The sequence below is a fragment of the Varanus komodoensis genome, unplaced genomic scaffold (genome assembly GCF_004798865.1).
Source record: "Varanus komodoensis strain SLA01 unplaced genomic scaffold, ASM479886v1 scaffold23, whole genome shotgun sequence".
NCBI classification, from domain to species: domain Eukaryota; kingdom Metazoa; phylum Chordata; class Lepidosauria; order Squamata; family Varanidae; genus Varanus; species Varanus komodoensis.
The window spans coordinates 9,761,976-9,781,696 of record NW_025335627.1 but is presented as its reverse complement, the minus strand read 5'-3'; the positions used below and the strand labels follow the sequence as shown (position 1 = coordinate 9,781,696).

At 43.2% G+C, this 19,721-nt stretch overlaps 1 protein-coding gene across 3 annotated transcripts in view; it reads right to left on the bottom strand.

Moving 5' to 3' along the window:
• Window positions 1–4,287: 4,287 nt before the first annotated feature.
• CARF (calcium responsive transcription factor) overlaps window positions 4,288–19,721 on the bottom strand; it is a 31,432-nt gene continuing 15,998 nt past the window's right edge. The window contains exons 9-16 of one of the 3 annotated variants that reach the window (XR_006414896.1): window positions 18,437–18,580; window positions 17,149–17,376; window positions 16,157–16,319; window positions 14,616–14,691; window positions 9,907–10,025; window positions 9,204–9,549; window positions 6,565–6,870; window positions 4,288–5,869 (exon numbers count right to left, since the gene is read on the bottom strand). Coding sequence is in view for 2 of the 3 variants with exons in the window: in XM_044431883.1 (XP_044287818.1) it covers window positions 6,834–6,870; window positions 7,700–7,799; window positions 9,204–9,549; window positions 9,907–10,025; window positions 14,616–14,691; window positions 16,157–16,319; window positions 17,149–17,376; window positions 18,437–18,580 (1,213 nt within the window). In the remaining variant the exon portion in view is untranslated. Of the gene's footprint in view, window positions 6,871–7,699; window positions 7,800–9,203; window positions 9,550–9,906; window positions 10,026–14,615; window positions 14,692–16,156; window positions 16,320–17,148; window positions 17,377–18,436; window positions 18,581–19,721 lie in introns of all 3 variants that reach the window. The other 2 variants (XM_044431883.1, XM_044431884.1) reach the window with 2 other exon arrangements.

The window sequence follows — 19,721 nt, the reverse complement described above, 5'->3', positions numbered from 1 at the left end:
CTAGCAGGTCGAGTTTCCTCCTAAACAGTGCGATAGGACACAGGTTGCTGGGAAAGGAGGAATCAGCCAAAACTGGGCAGTTCCCAGTCTGATTTTGAGCAACCCCCCCTGCCCCAGCAACCCTAATGCCCCATCCTGGATTATTCCTGAAAGGGTCCTGGCCCTCTGGAGCAGTGGTGTTGAATCTCCTTCAGCCTGTGGGTTGAGATTCCATTTCCAAGGAGCTCCTGGGGGCCTCATTCCAATGCTGGGCAGAGGAACGGGATGGTGGCCCTAAATACCCACATCTTTTAGCTTAAAGCTGTTATTGCCAACAACTAAGCCTTAAGACAGACATTTCAATCTTTTGGAATGAGGAAAAATTCCACAAAAGCACCAAATTGTCAGTGGTTAGGGAAAAGGAATGGGGCCACCTGTGGAAATGTGAAGGGTGCTGGATTTGACCCTCAAGCCTGAAGTTCTAAGCCTCTGCTCCCGAGAGTCTTTTCAGGGACACAAATCCAGATTACATTTTAATTAATTCATTGCCGTCTGACATTTTCGGTGTTGTCCTTATGTTTTTCCCCCTCCAAACCACTTTTAAAATAATAAAATGTAACTGCCTCATCAGGCTATCCCATGCAGGGAGGCAAAATACCTCATGCTATTCCCTCCACCTGATCTTTCTTAATTCTTCCCTCCCATCCCAACACAGAGCATGCTTAGTGTTCATTGAGCTGTTTTGGGTTCTTCCCCATTAGTCCCCTCCAAAAATATTTGTACTTCCGCAAAACTGGAGTTCCCCAAAGCTGTCTACTGACAGCTCTCATCTTGTGTATGGATCGTGCAGTTCTGACTACATTAAGATGCTTGGATAATTGAGAATGCTACTGGTGTGCACAATATTTAAAAAAGAAATCCATCTACAGAGACAGTATCTTTCTGCATACCAGATGTTGGTGACAAACAGTGAGATGGCCATCTCCTCCATGCCCTGCTTAGGATTTGCTCAGAGGCATCTCGCTAACTAGTGATGGTCACTGAAGACATGACTAGGTGCTACATGGGTTGAACAGGTAGGCAACCTGAGCCCTCCAAATATTTTGAAGTGTAACTCCCATAATCCCTCACCACTGGCCACAGTGGTGGGGGTCAATGGGAGGAGGATACAAGATTGCCTCTCCCAGTGTCCTGGTGACAAAACCAGCCATAATTGTTCTTAGTGCTTTTATAGTATATTCAAATATATCAAATGCTTTACCTATTGTATTTATGTAGCATTGAGATGGGGAACTTGTCATTCCCTGTGTTCTTGGACTATAATTCCTCAAATCCTTGACCATTGTTTAAATTGGCTTGATGGCCACAGGTTTCCCATCTGATATAATTTTTCAGTAGCTCAATAATAAGATTATTATTCACATATGTCACACAGGTTGAGAGAACTGTGGCTTTCTGGCTTTCTTAAGGCTGATTACTAAGTTAGGTCCAAACTGAAATTTGAATCAATGATTTACTGGGTTCCAGCTCTTGGTCAGTACTACAAAACAACTTTGATAGTTTTGTAAATCAAAAGCAAAAGGGAAGCAAGGGATGAAACTGCAAACAAACACATACATGTAAAAGTTGACAGTTCATATAATGACCTGTCTTTTCCCCTCCCTCCACTTGCTGTCATATTCAGTGGAGAATATGGGCTGAATGAAATAATGGGAAGAAAAGAATAGCAATTCACCCCCAGAATTCCATAATTGAAGAATATTTCTCATAGAAATAACGTCCTGAAATATCCTTCCCCAACCTGTTGCTCTCTTGGCTGATGGAAATTGAAGCCCAACACATCCGGAAAGATCCAGATTTCCTAAAGGATAGACAATCAAGTAGGTTAAATATACTAAGATAGCTGGTAGGGGGCCAGTGCAGTTTAGCAGCTAGATAGTACCTCAACTTGTGAGACTTAGGTTCAAATCCCCACTCAGTAATGAATGATCCTTAGAAAGATGCTATCACTCAGGATGACTGCACAAATGGCTTGCAAAGATCAAAACAAGGGCAGTGAAATCATATGCTCCATCCTAAGCTCCCTTGAGAAGAGGGAGACATAGATAAAAGCTACGCTGTGCTGTCAGAAAATAGCACCCTGGAAGCCAGACCAAGGGAGAGGAGATCCTTTGAGGAACAAAGGGCCTGTGTTACACAAATGACAAAAGCCAGGAAGGAAAAATGATAGTAGATATGACATGCAAGAAGAGGTCAGGCATGTTTTTTTTTTAAAATCTCTTCCTTAAATAAGGTTGCCTTTCCAAAGCTGTTGGCTTTAAGATGTGTTGGACCACAACTATTAGGATTCTCCAGCTACCAAGGCAGGCTGGACGATGCTGAGAGTTATAGTTAGCACATCTGGAGGCCACCAGGCTAGAGAAAGCTGAAATAAAGTAGGGATAGGAAATTCTTTTCATCCCCCCAGCACTCACTAAGCCAAGGACGCAGGAGTAATCTTGCAGTAGGCAAACGTCTTCTCCATGGCTGTATAGACATAGCTAGAGGCTCCCCGAGACCCTCTTGCGGATCTTACTTTCCCTGACCTAAAGCCCTTTTGTGAGAGGATCAGAACCAACAGTGATAGAATCAACTAACTCCACTCTCAGGACAATCCACATTCCATTCTTTTTTTCTAGAGAGAGAATGCAAGAACCAGGTTGGAACTAATGTTCACCTCGTCCGGCATTCCATCTACCACAGTGGCTAGCCTAAAAGGCTCTGGGAAACTTACAAGTGGGACATCAAAACACCCACCTACTGCTAGCTCGTATAAGCACCCAAGACCACTTGTGAACATTTGACTTCATAGTTACAAATTAGCTACAGTGGGCAATATTTATTTAAACTCAAGGGCTGCTGATAGACGTTCCTCTAGTAGCCCTGGTGCTTCTCTTTGGCTCCACACATTGAATGATTGTGTAGGAAACAGGATAGCATTGGCTGGAACCAGCTCTCCATGCATTCAGTTGCGGCAAGAAATGACCTATTGCTATGAATGGTAAATCAAGACTCCAATTGTTTTGACCTAAAGCTCCTTAGCCAGGAGAGCCAATGGTGAAGGAACATGGGCTTTGTGGACCAACAATTTTGAATCACCCCTGGCCTATATGCACAAAGCAGGAACTTTGTTCACCAAATCAGGATCACCACTCATAGATATAACGTATTCCCATCTTTGACAGAAACGCATGACTTTCATCTGAGTTTGTACACCACAGCCATAATTTATAATAATTTATTTTATTTTTATTCCACCCCACAGTCATGCCCTTCATTCAAGGAAGCTCACTGGATGGTGCTCACAGTCATAGACTCTCAGCCTGACCTACCTCACAGAGCTGTTGTTGTGAGGATTAAATGAGTTTAACAGATTAATGGAACCCATTGATTCTGTTCAGAGTGGTCAGAAAAGAGGTACGCCCCTGCAGAGTCCAATAGTAATGTCTGGAATTGTGCGCACTAGTCCCCAACAGAAATGGCTTATTTCATCCATGATTCTTACAGCATGGCTCTATGGTCCCATGGAGCGTTTTGCGGGGGCTGTCACCCTGTGAACAGCACAGCAGTGGCACTTTGGTGATGCCACAACCTTTGTGAGATGTCTAGATGGTTAAACCTTATGCATCTTATGATGTACATTTATTGTCATGGGCTCATAGATGACCAAAAACTATGGGCCATGTCTCTATCAGCATATGTTGGTGAGATGTACTGTTACTGACCTTAGCTGGAAAAGATGGTGAAATCTTGCTCTTGGTGAGGCCTCTGGATGAATCTAGCCCTTGACAAGTTCTAATCACACCAGGGTGTGCTAAACCTTTTTGAGGCATGTCTGAAAGTAATATTCTTCCCAAGCAGTCTTAAAACCATTTTCCATTGAAGTAGCAAGATCTCCGTTTTAGACTTCAAGCTTTGCAATGGAAATTGCCCCTTTCTTTAATGAATTACAATTGAAATGTGTTGCATTGATAATACACTGGTGGATACAGATACTTCAAATATTTGTTTGAATGTACAAAACACCTTCATAGGACAAAATGTCATAAAGTTTCTGTTTTGCAACAGTATGTGTAAAATGATTTTCTGAATAGGAAAAAAGTGGCAAACAGAGAATCTATTCTCAAATTTCTGTTTGAGTATGGAACAGAGTGCTCAGAACAGAGTGCTCAGGAAGACACAGAATACTCAGCAGTATGTAAGATGAGTGAAATAATGACTTCCTCTCAGCTATCATTTTCCGTAGAAAACACACACACCACTGCATTTAAAAAAAAACTCTCAAAATTTACATTTTAATATGAAACACTATACAATGTGTACAAACAAAATGTATCTAAATTTGTACAAGCTGAAACACTTTCATATTCACATGGTCAATTGTCACTCTTTCCAGCCCAAATGGAAAGTTATTGGTCTTTCAGGTTTAATTATTAGACACAACCAATGGTGAACAGGGATGTAAGAATCTCTACAATGGCTCTTTATTTCAGCTGTACACTTGGCCTTGGAAAAATTACACTGATGTCCTACTGATGATGATACTTTGGGGCACAATTCAAGACAAGTCAGTTACTTATCAGAAAAGAGGATCAAGGTTGTAGCCCATAACTTCTGATGGCACTCTGTCTGTATGCCGCATGCTTTATCTCCCTTTTCAAATGACAAGGAAAAGCAATTGTCAAAAAAATCTATGTAACACAGCTACGGTGACAAACATGGGATAAAATGCACCCAAATGGCTTATCTTTTTCAGCAAAAATGGTTTTGGAAATACCTTCACTTGTTGATTGCCTTTTGCTTCTGAACCAGGATTTCCATGTAACAAGAGAAAAGGAGAAAAGAATGCAGGTTTTGTAAAAGGGTTCAAAAAGTAATTGCTGATTGTCAACCATATCTAGGGTTGCCAGATACAGACAGCTATATACAGAAGGAAAGCTTGGTCCAGCATACTTCTATCACTACAACCTTCCAACAGGGAAGGGTGCAGCTAGTGAAACTCACCTTTTCTGCAGGTCTGAAAAGCTACAGAGCCCTTGTGGCTGTCAAGTATAAGAGGTATATTGCACTGCTGACATCGAATTATATCAAGTTCCTTTTGCATGCACAGTAATGCAAAGTTACAGATGAAGGCATTACATTTCCTTTTAGATTAATGCTACAAAGGCTTGTGTGCTTTGACACTAATTTCAGAAATGATAGAGGAAAAGAGTAGCAGCATGGCAGATATTATTATCCAATTCTAAAGGAATAACATGTTGAGCAAATGTCCCAGTGGATTTATTAGACAAGGGTCAAAAGCATGATGAAATTCTGCGTAGAGATTTAGGTTATCCATGTGGAGCCATTTGCAATTACCGGCACACATTTTAGTAGCATATCTCTAATTTAAGCTATATTGCTGCACACAGACTCACTCAAAATTAATAATTTTCAGAATAAAGAAACCACATTTTCACACTTACGTTGCCAGTGCTCAAAATACACAACTTATGTGGGAACAGGAGCTTGGAGCAATACACACCTGACCATCCCACCTGGAACAGTGTTCACCTGCGTTTTAAAGGGCAATGCTAATTTGCAGACTCGCTTCTTCCTCTGAAAGGAGCAGAAATCTATGCCTAGAGGAACTCCCCATGTGCAAGCTAAGGTCCAAAAGAAAAAAACAAGCAAAAAGACTGTGTTCATGATTTTTGAATCCTGAATATGTGAATAACACTGTCAGAATTTAGCTTGGTACACAGATAATCATTTCCTGATTTTTTTAAAGGATTGCAGGGGACTTCCTTTCACCAGCTGAGATTCTTAGCATCTGAAACATGACTTCGTTTTGCATTCCTAAAACTTCCTTCTGAAAAAAGAAAAAATCACAAGAGTCTCAGTTTCTCCCCACAGATTATGGATGGGGTTACTGCCTATTTCTTGTAGGGTTAGCCACATTATGGCTTTTAGAGTTTTGCTCCACAGCATAACAAACTGAATTTCAGTTCATAGTTTTTCATCCCTATTATGTTTCTCTGAACATAAAGGGTAAAGTGCACAAAGTAAAAAGAGGAGAGGGCAGCTGAAAAGTCACCACCAGATGAGCAGCTATGTTCCACTGGCTCCTTTCCCTTTAGGATAAGGAAGACAACATGAAAAAAGAAATGTCATGAACAGCTCTGCAGGTTAAATGTAGAGATCAAATGAAAGCCTTTTCCTTCCACCACACCATGTTTACATCTGCATGTCATCTTGTTTAACACTTTTGCCAGCAACTTCATTCCCCTTCCCAGAGACATCGCCCCCTACCCCTTCTCCATCCTGTGTTCTTTTCCTTGGAAAATGAAAGACTCAAGCTCAGTTAATACATTCCTTGCAAGAAGCCATTCTGTCCCTGCCTGGCCAAGCTCTGCTGCATTTGGGGCTGCTAGAGCAAGCTGAAGGCTTTAGAAAAGAAAATCTGCAGTTAATATCCTACCCCACAAAATTATTTTGAGAATATCAGGGAACCAATTATGAAAAACCTACTACATACTGACAAGAAGCCACTTGAGTGTTACCCACAGCATCGTGTAGAGGAGGAGGATTACAGCAGCCTTCACATGAGAAGGGAGTCATCTGGGACTGGCAGGGAACAAACTCAGTTGCACGCCCAAACCAGCAGCCTCCTATCACACAAAAGTGTGTGCAGCCTGCACCAAACGTCACACTGTCCTCTTCCAGGCAGACTTTGCCTCATTCCAAGTTCTCAGGAGTCGTCACAGACTCTAGTATGGATGCCATTAGGAAGCCTCTGGATTGGTTCATCCCCAACTTGCTCCTTTGTTTCTTGATCAACGTTGCCTGTACAGACAGTGCCTTCTGGGTTTTCTTGAAAGCAAGAGAGAAACACAGCTCAAAGTGCTAGAATAAAAACTCAAGTAAGACTTTTCCATTAAAACCTATGTCAGTCTAAGAGCAACAACTGATGGATGTGGGCTGAACTCTTGCTGGGGATGTGAAGTCACTATTCCCAACAGTTCCCAGACAGGTACATACGTTCTCAGGTAAGATAAGAAAATTGCAAGGGGAGCTCTCTCTCTCTCTCCATTCACCTCTCTCCCCAGCCTCCCACACACTCATGCAAAATGGGAAAAGTTCTCAAAGATTTGTACTTCATTACTTGTAATATCTGATGTAATGCATGGAAATTGTGGGGCCTAACTGCTTTGTGGGATGGACAAAGATACCAAAACTGGGGTGGACAACCTGTGATGTTTATTTACAAGAGTCATATACTGTTCCATATTCCATTATGAGCAGCACTGAGCAATAAAAGATGGAACAAATAAAAGAATGTATCAACAACAAGGTAAGTAAAACCATATTGCTAAACCTGTGTTTGTTAGATCTGGAAGGCTTCCTGAAATAAACATGTCTTGAGGAAGTGCAAAAACAAGACAATGTTGGTGCCTGCTGACCAACTCAGATGGGGAGTTCTGCAGAAATGGGGTCACCATGCTGAGGGCTCTTCTCCAGCTAGACTCCAGTCAGGTTGTAAGTCCTCACTGTCTGATGACAACAGCAGAGAGTGAGAGGCCTGGTAAGGGACAGGACCATCTTGCTGGACTCCAGCTCCCTTTCATCCCAGCCAGCATGGCCAACAGTCAGAGATAATGGGAATGGTAGAAGAACATACAGAGAGCCACAGGCTGCTCACCTCCGCACCATGGGAACAATGCCACAACGGTTCTGTTTGAAACTTCCTTTCAAATCCACTTGACCATGGTTCATAATTTCCATAGTGGGAAGTGCAAAGCCTGCATACAAAGTAGGTGCTCTCAGGCGGAATCTGTCATCTCCCCTCCAATCCCATGTGTAGAAGAATGAGCTCCATTCTCCTCTTCGAAACTGCCTTTACTACTACCTCTTATGTTTGAGAGCAGAGTTCTAGCACTGAAAATAGGCTCTGATGTAAGTTCCTGACTGCTAGCTCATATTAAGCCAATCTGCACGTATCTCTTTGAGCAAGAGGGTGATATTCATCTATATGCAGAACAACAGAGATTTGCATTTCCTTGTGCACTCAATGCATGCTGTTACATATACACAAACTTGCCGCAATCTAAAGAGGCACTACTCACCTATGAAAAGTTATAGCCCTCTGGGGGATGGATACAGCATCTACATCCTATTAGAAAACAGGCATTCCATGGGCTTAAGGATTCTGTCCATGGAAGGATCCTGCCCACCCAGAGCTCTCCCCCACTCAGAGCTCAAGAAGCCAGAGAGACTGCTACGGCAAAGAGTAGATGAGGAAGTTCACTTCCATTACTGTACTTAATCCAGTGTGAATGCAGATCCAACCCTACCTCAGCTGTGACTAAAGAATGAAGAGAGTCATTACTCTGTCAGTCTCATAATACCTCACTGCTCCTCTTTCAGTAAATACAGTATTGGAAGGATGGTTAGTACTTTAGGATAGCATTGGTCAGCTAGCCAAACTCAGCATACTTCTGCTGGAAAGCAAATATAGAGAGATAGAAACTACTGGCTCTCATCCATGTTTTTCAGGATTTTCCAAGAAAGAGCCAGGAGTAGTCGTATTACAGAAATTATCAATTTCTAACCACTAAAAGACTCCAGAATTCAACAGCCATTTCAGAATTCTAGGACTTGAATATCAATGTTGCTGCCATTTATCTGACTTGCAGGTGCCCATATACCATATTTTTCCATGTATACGACGATGCTTTTTCTTAAAAATATTTACCTAAAAATGGAGGGGCGTCTTATACACGGGGGGATGAAAGAACCGCGGGCACGCTCGGAGGGGGAGTAGACTGGCACGGGTGCTCTCGGGGGAGACTGACACGGGTGCACTCGGGGGGGAGTCAGGTGTGGACGTGCTGGGGGAGGTGGGTGCAGGCACGGGCATGTGCACGGGGAGGCAGCAGGCATGTGCGTGGAGCAGTTTGCTCACTCGCTCGGAGATCGGTAAGAAAAGTGGGGGGCGTCTTATACATGGAGGCATCTTATAGACAGAAAAATACGGTACATCATAATACACACCAAGGTACAATGCTCCGAAAAGCCCTGCCAGACCCTGGTTCGTGCCATCACTTAAGGAAGCTGCCAGGTAACTATCACCTTGCTTATCCTCGTGACGCAGATAGCTAAGGAGTACAACATGTTACTTGCCAACAAGAGAGAGCTGTACTTACTAAGTGCTGGATAACTGCCTCCACTTTGTGCAGGAATGGACTGTACATCTCCCAAAAGACTCTGATCAGCTTTGATCATGTCATCATCCTCTATACAGCCCACGGTGATAAACTGGCAAACAGTGACTACCCCATGTTCTGATCCAGGCTGCTCTTCCAGCACTGATACAGTTGCATTGTTCTGTGCTTGACTGAAATTCACTCTGAGGTCATGATCCTGGCAAAGTACTGGCTGGCTTATTATTTGCCTCCCTGTGGAATGCGGGAGGCTTGCAGACCTGGGTGGAGGGCTATCCATAGTGATAACGGTTGCTGCTCCATCTGTGGAAGACTGTAATTGCAGTCCCTGGAAGACCAAAGTATAACTTTATTTTAAAGCATCCATCTTACATACTCACTGTGCACCAAGTCTGTTCTTATCTTTGTTATTAGTTCAGTCAGGATAACATCCAAGTTGGGTAGTTTCTGAATCCTGACTGATATTTTGTCACCCTGCTCTAAATTAGACAAAGTCTGGGGAAATACCAAGTTCCATGCAGTGCTAGGGATGTCCAGCTGCTGTGATTTTGATCTCTGATTCCTTTTCCTGTCTGAAATGGGGAGGGGCCTCCCTTATTCCCCTCACAAAAGCCCTCCCCTTGGTGCCTAACCATTTGAGATTCTAGCAATCTTGATAGTTTATTACAGAAACTGGTGATGTTACCTTGAGCTGGGTAAATACTCTGGGCTGGAGTGATGACAGTAACTGAGCAGTCTGTGAATATAAGAGCTCCCTTGCCTGATTTGATTCCACTTTGATTAGAGTTTTCTCTGGTGAGCTCTCTACAAAAACAAAGTAACATTTAGAAAAGAGGAGGGCAAAACCAGATCTGAACCAGCTGAACAAAATTCCCAGAGATATTTTATTCATAAGCATAGACAGACTTTGTAAACGTTCACTAGATTTTTCTCTGCAGGAACAGTGAACGGAAACAGAAGTAAAAAGCAAGAAAAGAAGTCCAATTATTCTTGTTAAAGAAGTGAATACTGATTAAGAATTATATCTCAAGGAGTTATTTGTCCAATGTATGTCCAGTTGAAATTACAGTTAGAAATGCGTAACAACTAAAAGGCAATGTCAAACTCAGTCCGTGCATACATACTTACAAACAGCAAACAGACAAAAGAAAGCAGGGAAAATATGGCTCTGCTGTTCAGTATTTTATAATCCTAAAGGTCCTTTCAACTGTATTCTTCAAAATGAGGGGCCCATTTTGAAAGCTAGTGATCCGCTCCCAGGAGGTTCAGCCATGAAAAATCCGTGAAAATGTTGTAGATACGTTTTCACGGATTTATACTGTCCACATGCAGCTACAAGAGAAGGCTATATTTGGAGTCATCCTCACACCGAAGAGAACATGCTTATGGCCCTGTCCATCAACAGAAATATGAGTGGGCAGTATCTCACCAGCACAGCCACGGCTTTGCATGCGAATAATCCCAAATTTTCTGGCCAAGGTGTTGGAGTGGGTGGTGGCAGGACAACTCCAGGTACTCTTAGATGAAACTGATTATCTGGACCCATTTCAGTCCAGTTTCAGACCTGGTTACGGTACTGAATTTGACTTGGTCGCCCTGTATGATGACCTGTGCAGGGAGAGGGACAGGGGGAGTGCGTCTCTGTTGTTCTCCTGGACCTCTCAGCGGCTTTCGATACCATCGACCTTGGTATCCTTCTGGATAGGCTGGCTGACTTGGGAGTAGGAGGCACTGCATGGCAGTGGTTCCACTCCTACCCGGCTGGACGATTCCAGATGGTGGTGCTGCGGGACTATAGCTCTGCACCATGGCAGCTTTGCCATGAGGTTCCGCAGGGCTCTATTTTGTCCCCCATGCTATTTAACATCTACATGAAACCACTGGGAGAGGTCATCAGGAGGTTTGGGCTGCAGAGTCATCAGTATGGCAGTGGCAAGGAGCACTTCCCTTCATCTCTGATTGATCCACCAGCTCCGTCCTTACCTGGAGGAGAACTGCCTGGCAACAATGACACATGCACTGGTAATCTCCCGCTTGGACTACTGTAACGTGCTCTATGTGGGGCTGCCCTTGAAGATGGTCCGGATACTTCAGATGGTGCAAAACAGAGCTGCCAGGATGCTGTCGGGGACTGGTCGTTATTCTCACATAACTTCAGTCCTCTATCACCTCCATTAGTTTCCCATTGAAGTCCGGGCTCAATTCAAGGTGCTGGTTATTACCTATAAAGCCCTGAACAGCTTGGGACCAGGATACCTAAAGGAACACCTTTTTCCCTATATGCCCTCACGCCCACTAAGATCGGCAGCAGAGGCCCTCCTCCGGGAACCCTCTTTGAAAGAGGTCAGGAGACAGAGTACTCAGAGGAGAGCTTTCTCTGCGGTGGTACCCCGACTATGGAATGCGCTTCCTAGAGAGGTCCGCCTGGCGCTGTCATTATATGCTTTTCACCGCTAGGTCAAGACCTTTTTATTTGACCAATATTTTAAAGATAATTAATTTTAATTGTATATTTATTCATTTAATTTATTTTAATCATGTCATTTATACTCAGTCATTGTGTAGCCAATTTATTTTGTTTAGGATTTATAATATATTGTAAACCATCCAGAGATGACAGTAATGGACGGCCTATAAATTTCCTAAATAAATAAAATAAATGATAAATAAATACATTTAATTTGTGGTATCTCTAGACAAGGCAAGGAAAGGGTCTTGCTGAATGCTGGGAGATTCAGGACTGCTGGCAAGTGCTGGCAGTACTGGACTAAGTGGACCAATGGTCTGACTCAGTGCAATGCAGCTTTCAAGTGTTCCTATGAAAAACAGGGGCAAGTTTGGTGAATAACAGAGCTCAAACATGTCAAGAAATAAAACTCACGAGCATTCCAGAAAAAGAAGGGTCTTGAGCATGGGTCGTCAAACTACAGCCTGTGGACTGGATATGGCCCACCATGGTCATTTACCCAGCCTGCCTCAGAGCTTTTGGACTTGCTCAGAGAAAACGATCTCCGAACAAGCCCAAAAGCTCTGAGCCAGCGGAGGTGTTCTCTGAAACACTTTCAGTTTCAGAGACTAGCAGAGAGCCAGCGCACGTGCCAAACTGTAATAGCTCTCTTCAGCTGCACATGCACTGGATCTTCCCCATATTGCATGCATGCATTGGGTCTGAATACAGAGCAGGAATACGGAGCGGAAATACAGAAGAGAGGAGGGCGATGAGAAGAGAGAAAGAGACAAAGACACTAAAAAAAGATAGAAGGTAAGAAAAATATAACTTTTTAAATATATTTTTAACTATGTGAGCCATGCCCCCAGGCCAAGCCACGATCACCTTGCTGAGTCCAGGGGTGGACAGGCTGAGGCGAAGTGGGAGAGGGGCCGTGGCTCCCCGCCTCCAACATGGCCTTCTCTGGGCAAGCCACCACTGCTGTCAAGTGGCTGCCATACTTCTTCCACCTGTGGTGGGGAGAGGCGGGAGGCACCCTGCTCAGCCAGCCGCAACCCCGTCGCTCGCCTCCCCTCGCCTTGGAAAGCAGCCATTAGCTCCCTCCTCATGGCCCTCTCCCGGCTGAAGAAGCTGCCCCATGCTCGCCTCTCCAGCCTCCCACTCCCGCTCCCCCTCCCAGAGCCGGGCGAGCGCCTACAAGGGGACCTTCCTCCAGTTCAGAAGCAGGGCGGTGGCGAGGAGCCGGGAAGGCCTCGGCTGAGGCGAGCATGCCCTCATGGCTCCCCCTTGTGTCGTGGTCTTCCTTTCAGCAGGTGGCACAGTGTCATCTTGGGCTTCTGATGCAGTCCAATTGAGCGGAACAAACATTTTTTAATTTTTTTAATTTCAATTTTTTAATTTATTTAATTTTAATTAAATTTTAATGTTTAGTGTGCATAGGAATTCGTTGATATTTTTTTCAAACTATAGTCCGCCCCCCCGCAACAGTCTGAGGGACAGTGAACTGGCCCCCTGTTAAAAAAGTTTGAGGACCCCTGGTCTTGAGGGTCAGCCAACTCACATTTGTCATTTTTGCCATGTCTCTAACAAGAAGACACCAGGATGTGTCCACATGCAACACCAACCTACCCTGGCAACAAGCCACAGCAGATTGGGTGTTGGCTAAACAACCCATGGTGTGTCAGACAGATGACAGGATTCACCAAGGGTTGAACAAATTCTTCCTGTTGGTTCTCCTGTGGGTATTCCAGGGGCACTACACCAGGACTATCTTGCTATCTTGGGCACTTTGAAGTGGCTGTCAGCACTCATAAAACAGGGATCACAAAAGTTGGCTCTCGAGCCAGCTTTCAAACTTGGGGGAAAGTGCAAAAAGGCTGTGTCCAGCTGAAAATGGCTTGTGATTCGGGCAGAGAGAGTAGCAGGCCAGTGTCATCTGCCTCCAAGTGCTGCTTGGGCACTTGTGGGGTAGCTGGCACTAGCAGGTATCTTGGCAAACTTGCCAAGAATAGGAAAGCAGGGGAGTTTGCCACTCTTGCTCAGTGGCTCACCAGCTGATTCCTGGTACCCTTAATGGCTTGTATAACTCCACAATCTATTGTGCATACAACAACCCTTAGAACAATGGGTTGTCAGGGTGAGTTGATGCACTCAAACAAGCCACCTTGAGGAAATTGTTCTGGGTTCACATGACAATCCATTGTGCGTAACATCCCACAATACATTGTTGTGTCATGTGAGCATCATCAGAGACACCTTTAGATCAAGTTTTCATACTTTATCTGGATGCATTATGTCACATACAAATCTATCTGCACTAGTGTATAAGAACCTCTATATTCGATAGAGCTGGGTATGTTTGATCCCTCTACTCATGACAGAATGTGATGGTATGTGCTGGCACATAGGTGTGAACCCTATATGGCTGGTACCTTATATTTGTTCACAAGCATGGATATATACTTATAAAGTAGGTATTATTGGTTGAATCCTTAATTCTGTGAGGAGACTGCTGCTCATGGAACAAGATTTTCACACTGTCTCCTTCCCACCCCGCAAAAGCCAGCAGCTGGGTGTGGGGAGCCTGCTGTAAGAGGACACAGAAGATTGCAGTGGGAAGAACCTGCAAAGATCAGGGATGCCTCCTCACTCTAATTTGTCTTTCTGTCCTGTCCACCATGGAAATGCATCTCTGGAAACTGAGTTTGCCTTTGGGTTGAAAGCACTTCCACACCCTTGATTTAACCAGTGACCAGCAGTTTCAAGGCATGTGAATTTTATGAAAAACACACCTGGCACTCATACAAAACCATGTATATTTAGTAAAAGACAGACGAGTTCTCCTTGAAACTGCAACTAAAATGGGCAAAACCAAATAAACGTGTGGGATCAAGAATATGATGATGAACTCAGAAAAAACACAAAGAATTGATCTTTGCTCCTACCCTCGTTTGGCGGTGATGCAAATGTGACTGTTACTGTTTCAGTAAGAACGTTCCCACTCTCCGTAGTCCACTGAAGCTGAAAAAGAAAAAACAGTTGTCTGTACATTCCAGTGTTCTTATCACATTGCACACAGTGTAACAAATAAATATTGATTTATTAATTATTTAACCGAATGTGCACAATGCTCCATGTCTAAGTGAAAGATAAGACAGGAAAAATAATGAGAACAATACATTTTAAAAGGATAACATTAGAATTACATTTGTTCAGTAAGAAAGATTTCTCAGAACACAGCCGTTTTCAGCAAGCACCAAAATCAACATATTATTGAAACATGCTGACCTCAGAGGCAGGAGGTTCCATAGGACTGGCCCTCTCTGATCCATTTTAGAATTACATGCTATAATAAATTTTCACAAGACTATTCTAGTGCATTGGCTGGCCACTACAAGAGAAAGTAGTGGCAGGCTCTTTACCAGAACTCTCATTTGGCTTTGCAGCAATAGATAAACCATTGTATGGCTATTTTTCCTGTTTTGTTGTTCAGGCCACTCCTGATGCTCCCATTTCCATCCCAGTGTTTAGCAATGGCTAAGGGGAAGGAGCTGTGGGACTACGTGCACTTTTCACATCCACAAATTCCTACCCACTGCTATATGTCTTGGCATAACTGCATTCTGTTAGCTATGATTAATCCTAATGCAGATGGACCCTCGAGTCAGATTTTGAAACGAGGGCTGAGCAGTCAATATTGAGCCACATCATTCCACCTGCACAAAACCAGGTCACAAACTATGGGCAAGATGAGAATCCAACAAAATTTATGTTTGTGCAAGCATGGCACATACAGGCAGAATATGCCGTGCAAGATCTGACAGAGCTCCACTTTCAGTTCGCAGAATGCCACAGTTTGGTACTGCCTACTAACTATACATCCCTGGTCTGAATCCTGTTGCTATGGCTGAGTGAAACACTTACACTCAGATGGGGCCCTGTGATACCAAGACAGATCCACATGACTGCATGAATATGATCACTCTGAATAAAAGTTCAGTTCCAATCTACTTTTTTTGCCATTTATTGCTATACAACAGTTTCCCTCTTTGGGATCTAGATGGGGCAATCAATCTAAAAATCCAGTATTTCTACTGGGGGAGGGGGAACCTTAAGCCTTTTAGCATTGATTCTAGCTTTTTATATATACAGTACAGGAACTAATCAATATGAGATAATGAAGTTAAGCACAGTCATCATAGCATGGAAAGTAAAGCCACCAAAGAAAAACAAAAGGGCATGAATCTTACTCCAGTTCTCCTTTTTTGACTAAATCTTCCTTGTATCAAACTCACTGTTAGCACCTTACTAATAGGGTGATACAAGGTCTAGAAACTAATTCTTATGTTTTACAGTAAAATTACACTCAGGTAAGGAGGCATTTGAATCAAATGGATGTTCTGAGTGAATCAGGAACATGGAGTAAAGCTTGACAAAATGACTACAGAACTCGAGTTCGATAGGAAAGAGAAGCCTCCATGATTACCATGGCAGGGACACTTTCTGAGTTACATACTATCTTCCCGTTTCTTTGGTTCTTCTGAACTTCATGGATGTGGTTCTTGATATCATTTACAGTAGGAAAGAATGACAAGTTGTGCTTCTCTGGCACTTCATCAGGTTTGAACAGTTCTCGTTCCACAAACTTCCTGTTGTGTATCACAATGCAGGAAAGAAAGGATTACACATATTTGGGATACAAAATTTACTCTGACCTGTCTGTCCCCTCTTCCCAGTGACACACAACCAAGGAGTCCTGTTCTAATCTTCCTTCTGTGAATGGAATAAGGTGCACAGAGATCAGGGAACCCTTGAGAATGGTGCAGGGAGCTGAACATCTTTGGATGCTCAGGGGGAGGAACAACTTTAGTTCCTATCTAAATTATTTTACTCAGCTAACAGATGGGCAGTTAACTAACTTAGGTTTTGCATTCTGAAAATGCTGCTGAGCCATTTCATTAAAAGTAATTCAGTACAGATGATCTAAAATACTAGGAAGTAAGGCAAAATCTCTATATGGTATTTACTCAATATAAGACAACTGCATGCTTTGACTCCTGGAAAATCTTGGCTATGGGTGATTAAAAATAAAAGTAGCAAGCTTCCTAACTTTTTTAATGTTTTGCATTCAATCTTGGCTGGATAAGAGATTTTCCACAGGCCTCTGGTGTGCTCTTCTTTATTTTTTCTAAAGCACTTAACTGGATATGTGGGAATGATCAATACAAAAACCTCCCAGTCTAAAAAGACACAAAGATAAGAGTTCTAAGGTGCTTGCAGATGGATAGCTCTTAATATTATCAATCACAACACACAGTGTTGCTCTGCCTTTTCCTCCTTCACTGAGACCTTGCAGAAGGAAAAAGAAGACGCAGTGGGAAAATACAGAAGAGTTACAAGTTACATGCATCATTAACTGGACCACCTAAAACTCCATGGATGAGGCAGGGCAGTTACACAAGAAAAGCCTTGCCTTACCGTAACTGTTTCCTCACTGCATAGACTTGTTCTATTCCTTGAGACACAAGTTCTCGAATCTTTTCTGCTACTTGTGGGTGAAGTCGCGATGGTAACATGCAGTTCTCATCTCTGACTGCCTCTTCCTCTTCTTCTGGAGATGGCATGGAAAAAGGTGAAGGCGGAAGGCAGATCTCCTCCATTTCATGATATTGGTGAGCCTGCTGGGTAGGTAACTGCACATACCACCTGATAAGACAGGCAATTTCCAAGACAGATGGAAAAAATAAGGCATGTAATCCTGCCCCTCCCCACTGCCCTTAGGAATGAAACGGAAGTCTAGTGAGCAGTTTGTGTTTAGTCAATAGGCATGGCAACCCTTCCACACATACTGACTGGGATACTAATTAAAGGTAAAGGTTTCCCCATGACATTAAAGTCCAGTCATGTCTGACTCTTGGGGGCGGTGCTCATCTCCATTTCCTAGCTGGGGGAGCCAGCGTTTGTCCACAGACAGTCTCCGTGGTGCATGACTAAACACCAAAGTGCACGGAACGCTGTTACCTGCTCACCGAAGTGGTACCTTTTTATCTGTTTGCATTTGCATGCTTTCGAACTGCAAGGCTGGCAGGAGCTGGGACGGAGCAACAGGGACTCATGCTGTTGTGCAGATTCGAACTGGCGACCTTTTGATCAACCAGCCCAGCAGCACAGCAGTTTAAACTACTGCGCCACCTGCACCCCTGGGGTCCTAATTAGGTGTCTGTAAATAGAAATGTTCCACTAAAGCGAGTTCCACTAAAGGATTTTCACCTCTTTCCATCCAACTCTTCCTGAGGATCCCCCAGTCCTCCAGAGCAGATGTGTAGGAGGCATAAGAGGCCACAAGGGGAATCAGTGAAAACTCCTTCTGCCGACCCACCAAAGCCAAGAGAAAACTCAGGATACCAGCCAGCATGAGTGTTCAAAATTGTTTCTAAGAACTTTATTTAACTCAATAGCAGCTGTTACCACCTTGAAGTAGTTTGAAAAGTATTAAGGCTGATAATTTAAATCTGATGTTTAGACTTGTGTGTCATTCTGATCTCCTGTCTTGCTATCTCTTTCACAGAATTAGTATGCTGAAAAAGGAGTTCAGTGGCTTTGTGACCATGTTTCACTATATGAATTGGTGCAATTAAATGGGATTTAAACTAGGATGGTGTTGATTACCACAAGAATCAAGGCCAAAAACGTTTAAACATGAAAGCAATCTATGTACAGGCATTTACTGTCATAGGTACTGATGAACATGAAGGGAAGATATTACCTGAGAACTCCTCCAGCATCAATCAGGTTTTTTTTCAACATGTTGAAAGCTTTTTCCTGCTCCATACGTATTATTTTCTTATCAATTTTGGGGTCTGTGGGGACTCTGTATTCAGGAAATTTCTGGACCTTCTTAATGTAGATCCTTCCACAGGAAGAGGGAAAGAGAGAAAAAGCTTTAAATACACATAAAACAAACAAACAAATAAGTACCTCACACGTACACACTGCTTAAGAGCATAATGGGATTGTTTAAAGCACACACATGCAGGCACACACAGAGAGCTTACTTAAAACACACACATACAACTTAAGAGCACAACTGGATTGGTTGTCGAATTCTAGACAACCCACTGCAGATACAACAACTCATGCATCATTAAGGTGGCCTTGTTGCCCATGTACAAGCTACCTTGGAGAAATGTGTCTGGGTTGTCTGGGTTGCGTGAACTCAGTAAATTCTCTGCTGAATAGCAGCAAGCTCAAGGGAAAGACGACAGAGGAATGGATGGTGGACAAGGATTTTAGAAGTCCTTCCCATACAGAAATGTACTGAAAGACTAATGAAACAGTTATGCCTCTATACAAATGAAAAGAAAAACCCATGTTGATCACTTCTAAGTCTTTCAAATTAAGTTAAAATCTAGTTTTGTCATTACTGATGGTGAAAGGGGTAACTATCATGCGAATGCAACTCAATCGTCTGGATGCCTTCAGCTAGAAACTATGCCATTACAACTGAGTGTTAAACAGCTATATTTAATAATAAATTAATTAAGCCCCACAAACCGTAAAGTGTAGTTTGAGTGACATTTTTCTTCTTCTGCCATAATGCTTGAACTTGGGTCATTCTAAGAAACTGATCGGTGAGATAAAAGTACTTCCTCACACAGCATATAAACTATGGAATTCACCGCCACAGGAAGTTGTGATGTCCGCCCATCTGGATGGCTTTAAGAGAGGATCGGACAGATTCATGAGGGAGAAGGCTATCAGTGGCTACTAGTCCTCAGGGCTATGGGCTACCTCCTTTACCAGAGGTGGCATGTTTGCACACACCAGCTACAAAAGAGTTTGGGTGGGTGGAGGTTTTGCACTCCTTCTGCTTAAAGGTAGCTGTTTTGCCACCGTATGTACGAGTGCTGGACTAGATGGACCCTTGGTCTGATGCGGCATGGCTTTCCTTATATTCTTATGGTTATCAAAACTCGCGGTATTGTCAGCCGTACACGTCTGAGTGCTTTATGAACGCTTAAGAGATTTTTGTGCTGCATCAGTTGTGTTTG